At 37.3% G+C, this 12583-nt stretch overlaps 1 protein-coding gene across 1 annotated transcript in view; it reads right to left on the bottom strand.

The window, feature by feature from the left end:
* LOC126210165 (vam6/Vps39-like protein) overlaps positions 1-12583 on the bottom strand; it is a 106641-nt gene that overhangs the window by 10828 nt on the left and 83230 nt on the right. The window contains exons 13-16 of the mRNA XM_049939320.1: positions 12277-12392; positions 10061-10237; positions 6044-6178; positions 2616-2710 (exon numbers count right to left, since the gene is read on the bottom strand). Coding sequence (XP_049795277.1) covers positions 2616-2710; positions 6044-6178; positions 10061-10237; positions 12277-12392 — 523 coding nt within the window. The remainder of the gene's footprint in view (positions 1-2615; positions 2711-6043; positions 6179-10060; positions 10238-12276; positions 12393-12583) is intronic.

Raw genomic sequence — 12583 nt, 5'->3', positions numbered from 1 at the left:
TAACTGTTTGAGACTTCTTCCTTTGGGATTGTCTCAAGTCGGAGGTGTAAGCTAATAAGCTCAAAACATCCATGACTTGAAGGAGGAGATTCGACGAGTTGTCAGAAAATGGATCCGGAATCTTGTCATGCAGTCATAGGGAATTTCATGGACAGAGTTCTTGCATGCTAGTGCAGTAGAGGTCATATGCCTCTCAGTTTTTGTACATGAAATGGGAAGCCTAGATGAACGTGTTTATGTTTTTTGTTTGCGCTTTTTATAAAAATAGATTTCTTACTTTGATATAACACAACTGACTCTTTTTGAACCACCCGATACAATCAGAGGTTTCAAGCACAGAATCAGATAGCAATGATGATGGAATTATGATGCAGACTCTTTGTTGAAACTTCCTAACAGATTAAAGATGTGTGCCGGATTGAGACTTGAATTCGGGATTTTACCTTTTGCTGGCAAGTGCTCTACCAACTGAGCTACTCAGGCAAGCCTCATGGCCTTTCATCACAGCTTTACTTCTGCCAGTACCTCATCATCTCCTACCTTCCAAACTCACAGAAGTTCTGCTGTGAAACTTGCAGGACTAGCATTTCTGGAAGAAAGAGTATTGCAGAGACACGTTTTAGCCACAGCCTGGGGAATGTTTACGGGATGAGATTTTCACTTTGCAGTGGAGTGTGTGCTGACACGAAACTTTAGTGGCAGATTGAAATTGAATGGTTAACAGTGGATAGAGTACTTGCCTGTGAAATGCAAATGTCCAGAGTTTGAATCTCAGTCTGACACACAGTTTTAATCTGCCAGGAAATTTCATATCAGTACAAACTCCATTTCAGAAAGGAAATCTCATTCTCAGCCCCAGCACATATTCCACTGCAGAGTGAAAAATCTCTTCTTATCTTTTATTGATTGGGAATTTAAGAAGTATGCAGACATTCACTTGCTGTGAGTGACTTAATTATAATTTTCAACATACTACCGAAGGAAAAGCAGCTTGTTAGTTGTGATATTTAAGCTTTTCCCAGCATGTACTGTAGTACCTCGCCAGACTGTGTCGAGGGTAAATTTGTCAAAAATTCTGATACTTCAACAGGCAACGCTCTGTCATTTTCCAGGCATGAATTGGAATACATTTTAAAATTGTAAGGGAGCATTACCTGTCAAAGTGTCAATGGTTTAATATTTCCTTGAGTTATTTGGAAAAGATGGTTAACTGTTTGCTTGTTTCGTGGATCATAAATGCAATCTCTCACAGTAATATCGAACAAGTTAGTTTCATCTAATAATGCTCTTTGACAGTGAAACATGTGAAAACATACTGACCATTTATGCAGTAGTCTTTTGCCACCAATAATTCAGTTCTTACCTACAGTGATTTTCATTAATATGCAGTCAAACACACTTACACATCATAAAGTTACACATTTTTTTAAAAAATTCCATGGAGTAGAAGGACTTATCAAGGAAATATAACGATTTCAGCTTAATTTTGAAGTTAATATTGTTATATATTATATTTTTACTTATAATACAGTCGAAATTACTTTAAAGTGGCAAATATTGTACCCAGTTTCGCCGACTTTGTCACTAGACAGTCATCTTTTTTGAGAAAATTTGTACCGGGTGACTTCACGAAGCTACGTCAGCTGTTGTTGCCTTTGAACGTCATGCGATGATAGCTGTGGAGCAGCAGGCACGACATTGTCAAGATGTGAATTAAGATATCTCTGCTGTAGATTTGAACATATAATATATATGTAAAAACAAAGATGATGTGACTTACCACACGAAAGCGCTGGCAGGTCGATAGACACACAAACAAACATACACACAAAATTCTAGCTTTCGCAACCAACGGTTGCTTCGTCAGGAAAGAGGGAAGGAGAGGGAAAGACGAAAGGATGGTCTTTAAATATGTCTGCTTGTGTCTGTATATGTGTGGATGGATATGTGTGTGTGTGTGTGCGCGAGTTATACCCGTCCTTTTTTCTCCCTAAGGTAAGTCTTTCCACTCCCGGGATTGGAATGACTCCTTACCCTCTCCCTAAAACCCACATCCTTTCGTCTTTCCCTCTCCTTCCCTCTTTCCTGACGAAGCAACTGTTGGTTGCGAAAGCTAGAATTTTGTGTGTATGTTTGTTTGTGTGTCTATCGACCTGCCAGAGCTTTCGTTTGGTAAGTCACATCATCTTTGTTTTTAGATATATTTTTCCAACTTGGAATGTTTCCCTCTATTATATGAACATATAATATGATGTACTGTGGACAAATGACCCCAATCTATGTCCGCAGTGACACAGTTTGGCAACACTGAATTTGTCTGCCCAGCCTCTGTCGCTATGCTTACACAAACTTCATCCCCTTCACCCTTCCCTGTCGTTCCACCCTTTTGCAGGGAAGTGCCTTCTTATGTGATGCAGACTCGCCTTCCTATGTGATGCAGACTACAAATACAGGTCACAAGCAAAGGGAAAGATAAAAGATTTTATACATACAGACGTCAGAGCGTAACTACCCTCACTTCCACTCTTTGCAGCTCAGGTGATTAATTCCCATTTCTTGCACTGGTAATGTTTTGTTAGGTGAATTACACCTAACACTATAAGACAAGCAGTTACCTCTGATTTCCAAATCGCTTCTTACAGACAGGACACACGTTGAACTCCGTCATGGTAATGCTCTGAGATTCGTACTGCATCCTCATCTCCTGCACCTGCAAAATTAGAATTGAAACACAATTTAGGGACTGCCTACTTACAGTTATGAAACACTAATCCTATTTCAAAGTGTGCCCTTTCTTATAGATGTAAATAAAACACACTCTCTCTCTCCCTCTCTCTCTTCTCTCTCTTACTCCTGCAAACTCACATATCTGTTTATTTATGTCTGTGGACCATTCTGTACAATGGTATTGGACAAGTTCACATGAAGTTTGAAAAATTACAAGTTTCAGAAATAAATAATTATATGCATATATCAGTAAAATGGCTTATTTCTTCAGAAACAGTCTCTAAAATAATTAAATAAAGAAACACTATGTACATATGTAATTACCAAAGACTAAAATCACTTTATGCTTTCTGAAAATTTCCTACATATTTGCAGAGTTACATATGAAACATTACATTAAATTTTTGCCCCTAGGTATTCTTAAACATGTATGGATACGTTTTAATCAAGTGACATTTCAGTTTATTTTTGAAGGCAGGCATGCTTTCGATTATCTTTATACAGTTTGCCAAACCATTGCATAGAAGGCATCCTGCTCTTACAGGCTCTTTGTTAATTTGAGCCAACTTCCTTCAACATGATAATCATTTTTATTTCTTGCGTTATAGTTATGAATACCTATGTTTAACACTGCAGCATGTTTACTTTTTCCATAAATAATTGTTTCATATACATACAGCGACACCACTGTTGATATGTTTAGTTCCCCGAATTTATTTCTGCAGAAATCTCTTGGAGGTAATTTTTTTATGCATCTTACAGCCTTTTTCTTTTTTAGCTTTAGTATTCTTTGTATTTGCACATTAGTAGAATTTCCCCAGATCAGCATACCGTACAAAATTTATGAATGAATTAGCCCAAAGTACACTGTTGGCAGTGTTTGTGTGTTTATCGTCCTTCACATTTTCCTCATTAGAGATATACATGAACTCGCTTTATGACTATTATTTATATGCTTCTCCTACATCAGGTACCTGTCCACTGTCATGCCCAGGAATTTATAAGTGTCTATCTCTTTTAGAGCAACATCTCCAAGCTTGACAGTAATATGTTCAAGTTAGGTGGTTTGTTTGCATGTATTTGCATATATGTGGTTTTATTTACATTTATAAAACAGATTATTTCCTGTGAAATAATTGTTTCTATTTTCCATATTTAGAGAAGCTTACTTTTACAAGTTGCCTATTGAAACACTACTTATAACAAATTAAGTGTCATCTGCATACATGACAGCACTCTCACCTACTATTTTGGGCATATCATGTACATACAAAATAAAAAGTAGTGAGCCCAGCACTGATGCTTGCAATAGTATTGTTCACATGTTGTGTTGTTTCTACAAACTGTTCTCTATTTTCCATGAATGATTTTATGAATTGGCTGCTTTCTCCCTTATACCATAACACTTAAGGTTTTCAAATAATATACTGTGGCACACGCAATCAAAAGCTTTTGAAAAGTCAAGAAACATACTACAAACTTTCTTTTGTTGGTCTATCACCTTAGTTTCAATGCAATAAATTCAGCTATTGCTGTATTGGTGGATCTACCCTTCCTAAACCTATAGTGTGCATCATTCAAAGTATTGCATTTTTCTATAAAATTTTGTATTGTATCTTTAATTACATATTCTATTATTTTACATAAGAGAGATGTAATAGTTATTGGTTGGTAATTTCCTAGATCTTTCTGTCTGCCTCCTATGAAAGTAGTGATCACTTTACTTTTTTAAAAGTATTTTGGGACTATTACTAAGTATATAAGAGAAAATTTGGAGGTTTACCATCCACTGCAGGTAGCATTTAATTAGTCTAGTAGATATACTATCCAGTCCATCAGTATTTTTTTTTGTTTTTAATTGGTTTATTATTTTTACTAATTCAGGTTCATTTGTTGGGAGAAGGAACAAATTTTTGTCTTGTATGTATTTTGTGTCAGGAGGGTTTTCGCTTTATTAATTTGTCCACTACCTCAACACAATGTTTCTTTAAAATACTACTGACTTCTTTAGAGTCCTCGATTTCCTTACCATTTTTCTTTATAGTTAGGTTCTTACTGTTTTAGATGTCTACATCTTTGGTCTCTTTCTTTATTTGTGACCATGTGGTCTTTGTGACATCATTAGAAGCTGTAATTGTTTATGTAATAACTGGATTTGGTTTCTTCAATCAGGTTCTATATGATCTCTTCTTGTCCCTATAGGCATCACCATTTCCTCTTGTTAAATTTGTCTGAGATTCCAGAATGAGATTTTCACTCTGCAGTGGAGTGTGTGCTGGTATGAAACTTCCTGGCAGATTAAAACTGTGTGCCGGACCGAGACTCGAACTCGGGACCTTTGCCTTCCGAGGCAGTTTTAATCTGCCAGGAAGTTTCAGATCAGCGCACACTCTGCTGCAGGGTGAAAATCTCATTCTGGAAACATCCCCCAGGCTGTGGCTAAGCCATGTCTCCGCAATATCCTTTCTTTCAGGAGTGCTTGTTCTGCAAGGTTCGCAGAGGAGCTTCTGTAAAGTTTGGAAGGTAGGAGATGAGGTACTCGCAGAAGTAGAGCTGTGAGGACGGGACGTGAGTCGTGCTTGGGTAGCTAAGTTGGTAGAGCACTTGCCCGCGAAAGGCAAAGGTCCCGAGTTCGAGTCTCGGTCCAGCACACAGTTTTAATCTGCCAGGAAGTTTCTTGTCTGAGATTGTTCATACATAGTTTTTACCTCTTCCCTCTTTCCTTTTACATCTGCCTTGACCCAGTTTTTATTGCACTTAAAATTTGTACTCCTACATACTAATGGACATACAAGATGTCTGTAACAGGATAATGTTTTGGTGAATGATTTCCTTACCATATTTACATTTAGTGTTTAGTATATATTGCTCCAGTCTCCAGATTGCATTAATCTTTGTAGCCTCCATGTGTCTGCTTGCTTTTGTTTGCTGTAACTCTTTAAAGATTTTTCTGAAATTGATATCTTATCTGATACCTCTACTAATACCCCATGGTGGTCACCAATGTACTTTTTGTCTGTATTGTGCTATATTGGTAATTACAGATCTATAAATGTTTCTATATCTTTACTGTACCTTTTGGGACTACATACTACTAGATTTAGATCATAAGTGTTGATTGGGTCACTGAAACTACTTGCTTAACAGTTTTCTTTCAGTGTGTTAATATTTAGATCACCTGCTACTATTAAGCATTGTCTAACAGAACTTCTAGCTCTTTTACAAAGGCATTTACCTGACTCTTTGGTGAGCTGTATATGCCTAATATAGAGCATCACACCAATGGCACGGTCATAAGTTTCACGAAGGAGCTCACCTGTAAATGTTCAGCGTAGAGTAGACCCTTGAGGACCTGTGTCGTTCTGCGCTCACTCAGTTTGTGCTGCAGACTCGACTCGAGGAAGTGCTTGATGCGGATCAGAGGGACTCGATCCGGAAGTGCCGTCAGGGCCTGTTTCAAGAAAAACATACAGTATTTCCACATTGCAAAGTAATGGCTATGTGTATTATGTGCATTATATCTGTTAGCACTATCTACTCTTTCTTTTCCCTTATGCCAGGCTGTTCCAGATGGCTCTACTTCACTGTGACCACACCTTGTTCTGTTGCTTATACGCAGCCTTCCTCGCCAATATTAAGTCAGATTTAAATTATTTTAATAGAACACTTCTGATGTAAAGATCTAGTTATTATTAGTGTGTGTGATAAAATTAATGCGGCCTTGGTGACTTTTGTTTGTTATTGGCATTAGCGTGATGTCTAAGGCACTTTTCTGTGACTAAAGTTCCATCTCCTAATGCTGGAGACATCTTAGTGATGTCAAAAGTCACCAAGGTCGCATTAAATATAAACACAGGTAGTATTTTTAAACTTAGCAGTCACTGCAAGCTGAACCGATATTACCAGGGGCATAAATATTGATTGTGAAAGTATACTTTAAAATTAATGAACTGATAAACTACATTTATTTAAAACGATCAGTACAAGAGAAACAACATTTTTTAATGTTTTTCAACCTCTAGAATTACTTATATATGTGTTTTGATATTTATCTACAAAAAATTATGCAGCTTTGTCAGATTTTTTAGAGAGGTTTTCAGGACCTGTGTAGACTCAAAAATGAATTAAAATTATTTAGCTATCCATTTTCAGTTGCAACCTACCTTTCTAAATGCAAATAGAAGCAATTTGAATAAAACTACACTCGGCTCAAGAGCAGCATTACAGGAGTATGAATTTGGCAAAATTGTATCATGACATACATGTAGAAGTTTCCCAAGAGACAAAGAAATGTGATCCATATCATGTCTATGTTTGGACCAACATTTTATTTTGCACTGTCTTTTACTGTCATGGGAAAAAACATAATAAAAATAAATGTTAGAAATTTTTACATAGGTTGAACTTTTCTGATGCTCACACCCACTTACAATAATATTTGCTCTTTCTCCTTTTTTAATCAGTCTTTCGGCTGTTTTGATGTGGACAATTATGACTACTTCTGGCCAGCCTCTTTGTATCAGAGTAGCACTTGTACCTAATGCCCTCACTGATCTTGGATATTCCTGTCTCTGTCTTCCCATACAATTTTTGACATCTACAGCTCTCTAGCACCTGGAAATTGTTCCCTGATGCCTTAACCCATCCTGGCATCCATTCACTTCTTATAGTCATTTTTTTCTACATATTCCCTCCCTTTCCAATCCTACAAAGTCCTGCATCTTTCTGCAGCACTTCTATTATCTTCTTTTCTAATTTTTCCAGGCCACGATTCACTACCATACAATGCTGAGCTTATTACGGACATTCCCAGAAATTTCTTCCTCTTATCTAGTCTTACATTTGAAAGTAGTAGACTTTTTTAGCAATGTACACCCTCTTTGCATGTTCTAGTCAGTTTATTACGTCCTCCTAGCTTCATCCAGTATGTCTTATTTTGATCCTGAGGTAGCAGGATTCCAACCCTTTTCCTAATATGTCGTCCCCATTTTTGATGTTAAAATTATTGCTAATCTCATTTCTGCTACTCCTCATTACATTTTTATCTTTCTTTGGTTCACTTTCAACTGATATTATGTGTTCATCTTCACCACTTTCACAAAAGATAGCCATGTGATTCTTATCACTGGTGTCCTTTCACTCTGAACTTTTATCCCACCCTTGAACCTTTCTTTCATTTCCTTCATCGTTTCTTTGATGTACAGATTGACCAGTAGGAGAGAAAGATTACATCCCTGTCTTATGCCTATTTTAACCTGAGCACTTCTCTCTTGGTATTTCATTATAACTTCTCTAACTTGGGTCTTACATGTAACATATCTTGTCTGCCTTTTCCTTTAGCTTATATCTATTTTTCTGGGGATTTAAAACCACTTAAGGGGATACGGAATCGGATTTTGGGTTAAAAAATCGAATTTTTTTTATTGGCGTATTATATTCTGCCATGTTTCCTCTTTAAAATGACGTATCATACATAGCTCTACTACAATTATAACTATTTTATTTTTATATATTTGTGAGATCGGGTATTGCGCTCTTCACAGTGGTATAATGTTCGCTATGTCAAATATCTGGGAGATGGTGACTCTAAAGCATTCAAAGAAGTTTTGGAAAGCAAACCATATGGGAACAGTGTAAATATAAGCAAACTTGAATGTATAGGACATGTGCAGAAGAGAATGGGTGCCAGGCTGAGAAGGTTAAAATCAGTTATGAAAGGGAAAAAACTAGATGATGGGAAAACCTTGGATGGCAGAGGAAGATTGACTGATTCCATAATAGACCACATTCAGAACTGCTATGGCCTTGCAATCAGGCAAAATACAGGCAATCTTGAAGAAATGAGGAGAGCTATATGGGCTTTATATTTCCACACCGCATCCACGGATGAGCATCCACAACATGGTTTGTGCCCCAAAGGTGAAAACAGCTGGTGTAAATACAATAGGGGACTAACAACAGGAGAGAAATACATTCACCACCACAGTCTACCATCAGCCATCATGGCAGAAATAAAGCCCATTTTCAGAGATCTGGCTGACAGAAGTCTTCTGATGAAATGTCTTCACGGAAAAACGCAGAACCCCAACGAGTGCTTGAATAGTGTGATATGGCATCGTCTCCCAAAAACAGTGTTTGTCGGAATTAATACACTACATTTTGGTGTGTATGATGCTGTGGCAACCTTCAATCTTGGAAATATAACTAAATGCCAGGTCCTTCAAAAGTTGGGTATGTGTGTTGGTTCCCGTACGGTACGTGCTATGTTCTTTTTAGATCAGCACAGACTAAGGCATGCTGATAATATAATCAAGACATTAGTGAAAAAAGCAAGACAGGTGCAGAGGGGTGCCAAAAGAAGACTTGAAGATGATTATGAAGACTGTGAAGGGGGTATTAGCTACGGATCAGGAATGTTTTAATCTTCTTTCTCCGTTTCCCGTAAGTTTACTTTTTACTTCATCTAGGAACATTATCTCAGGTACTGGTCAACCTAGAAGTCTGAAATTTTTATGACGTAGTGACATAGGTCCCTATTACATACTGAAACAACGATTTTTTAATTACTTGATTTACAAAAGACTTAGGGGTGATAGTCTAGTAAAAAGCGATGGAAAAAATTTACTTAAAAATAAATGTACAATATCTCTGTAAGAAAATACTTTGACAATAAACTGTTGTTTCAGTATTGTTGTAACATATGAATGCACATACAGTAAAATTTTTACCTCTCTGTCTCCAGTAGTTTGTGAGAAAATGTTCCCTATAGTAGGCATATATTAACATTGCGGGGATAGGTGATTCCGTATCCCCTTAAATCATTTTATGTCACCAGATGCATATTCTAGGTTAATGAAAATCACTGTGCATGAACATTTTGTTTGACACAAGGGAACAAAAAGAAATCAATAGGCGATAACTTAGATTTCCACAGGTGTAGCTTTCAAAATGCTTTAGCGGTTCTTTAAAAATGATTTATTTAAAAAAAAACTTTCACCCACTGTTTTACTCCCCCTCACAGTCAATTTTCCAAAAATGACAAAATACATATTTTTTTAATTTCTGACTGAGAAACCAAACACCAATTTTCGTAGTTCTAGCTTCATAACTGTCATTTTTCAAAAACCCTTTCATCCCATATTTCACCCCCTTATGGGTGGAATTTAAAAAATCCATTTATTATTACTATTATTATTTATGTTGAGACCCTTCAGGACCACACTAAGCATTCCACTTCATTTTAGCATTCTTTCTAATCTTCCATGATTCTCTCATTTTTTCCCTGAGAGAGAGAGAGAGAGAGAGAGGGAGAGAGAGAGAGAGAGAGACTTACTTTGACAGGATGAATCTTGCTGGCATGCTGCTCCAGTAGTGTGAGGGCAGCCTCCAGGTCTGGCTGGACGGTCGGTGGAGACGGGACACCGACAAGCCAGCTCTCTGGCGGATTCACCAGCATGCGCATCAGTATCGCGTACACCTCATCGGCACCCTCTGCCTGCTGCCTATACACCTGGAAAGAGAGAAGGATAAATATACGCATCGAAATTGAGATTACAGCACAGAATATTTGTACACATTTAGATGCACTATTCAATGAACCACTGCTACAAGAGTCACGGCGAAAGTTACAATAGTAATAGTGAAAAGGAAAGTTACTAGCAGGGTATGCAATTTCTAGGTTATAATGCAAGGAGTAAGGAAGATTTTCACCTAGACAGCAAAAAGAGTCCAACTAATGGAAAGCAGTCCACATAACAAAAGAAGTCACGTACTGTAACTCCTTACCCAGCAAGTTCGAAAGGTCAGAGAGTGAAAAATTTAAGCGAGACCTCGAGAGAGAGCTTACAGCTAAATATCCGTATGGTCCAGAACTGAATCGTGAAGTTGGGCAAAATTAAAATCTAAAGTGCTGTTCTATTAGTTTTATATTAAATATACCTACGTATGTTAAGGATAAGTGCTTTTCAAATTTACAGTGTTGTGTTTGTGAAAGAATTATAAGTATGCAATAATTTTAAATTCATGCATATTTAGTCACATGCTGGAAGCAAATAAGCAAAAGCAACTGTTCTGCTACAGCTGAAATTCCAACAATGTGATGAAAACATCTGCACTGTTGTAGTGTACAGCCTTTACACTGTGTGGACACACAGTTATGTCGTTAACTTCAATCGTGTGACCAAACGCTAAATTTATGAAATGTTTCGGACAGCGTGCTGCTGTGGAATTCCTCGTTAAAGATGGAAAGTCTGCTGCTGAAATTCATCTCAGACTATAATGTGTATTTGGAGATGGGCCCTTGGGCAGCAACAGTGTGAGGGGTGAAACACTTTGAAAATGGGAACACGAGCTTAAAAAATGAGCCTCATAATAGTTATCCTTGATGTATCTCCACTGAGTGCAATGAGGAAAGAGCTGACAAATCAATTAGAGAAGACTGTGAATAAAATCAGACAATAATTCAACAGGGCGCAGTGCAGTGCAGGAAATGCCTCTATGTTTGGTTTATCGAGAAGTTTATGCCTGGTTGGTCCTGTGTTTACTGACCAGATATGATGAAGTTCATATCACGAAGTTCAGTTATGAACTTTCACCCAAAACTTTCTTCAGAGACTTTGAAAAGAAGGAGAAGATTTTTTGATGAGTACTGAGTCAGGTAATGTAAGCTGGTTCCATCATTATGAGCCTGAAACAAAATGCTGGACAATGGAATGGCATCATTCAAATTCAATATAAAAAAAGAAAGCAATATGGAAAATTTATGGGCAGTGTCCCTTGTATGTTGCTATATTCAGGCAGGGGAATTTATGGAACCTAGTCTGTATCAAATGGACAACCATGCAGGACACTGCTAATTATAGTTCGGTATTAGCAGCGGTGTGTGTACACTGCATAGTAAGGCAGTAGTAGTGACACATACATCAGTCTCATAAAACTAAAGAGTGAAGCTCACAATGACTAGAGCACATTAGGGGTCGCACTGTATTTGTACTGTCCAATATAGACAGAAAGAATTCATTTTCCGATGTTTTCGACTTCCCTCCTTTTTATTCCATCATGTAATACAATTATTACATTATACAGACAGAAATGAAATGGCAGCCACTTCTAAAAAATTAGTGGCTCGTTTGATGACGATCAAACATGTACAATGATCTTGGCAACAAGTGTAATGATACATAACAGTAAAACTGAACAACAAATTTCTTGAAGGTAGAAAAATTCATGGTACATCAGCACTGCTATGTATGCTAGAAAATAAGGGAAAAATTAAGTGCAATGGCGACACAGATCTGTACAGACTGTCATCAGTTTGTAAAATTACTTTGTATCACTTAAAGACACAAATGTTATAGGTCATTTTATGACATAAAGTACTTTCCTTTTAAAAGTTATTCTTTGAATTGAACCCATATCATAATCACAATAAAGAAAACACAAACACGCATTTTATATAGCAATTAAATAATATGGCCAGGTGCACGAACTTCAGCAGAGAATGTACGTTTTGGTATCAAGAGTGCATCAGTGGAGCATGTGCCTGCTTACCTTATCACAATACCGCATTGCCTGCTCCACATCACCGAGAACACTGACATAGATTGACAGTGCCTGTTCGTGACGACCCAGTTTTCCGAGAACTGTAGCACGTTCCTCAAAGAGATCTGAAATAAAAATAAGTATACGGGAGTGGCGTGGTGTGAATCACAAAAAGATTCTTAAGTATAAATAGTTCAGTACTGCACACACATTTTCTGAAGCATTACATTAGAACAAATCCCAAGCAGTGTTACACTGTACGTTGCACAAAAAAAGCTACTACTAGGTTTAAAATAGGTGGTCACATTTCAAAATT

The sequence above is a fragment of the Schistocerca nitens genome, chromosome 10 (genome assembly GCF_023898315.1).
Source record: "Schistocerca nitens isolate TAMUIC-IGC-003100 chromosome 10, iqSchNite1.1, whole genome shotgun sequence".
NCBI lineage: Eukaryota > Metazoa > Arthropoda > Insecta > Orthoptera > Acrididae > Schistocerca > Schistocerca nitens.
The sequence above is the reverse complement of the archived record's forward strand: the minus strand, read 5'-3'. Positions and strand labels throughout refer to the sequence as shown.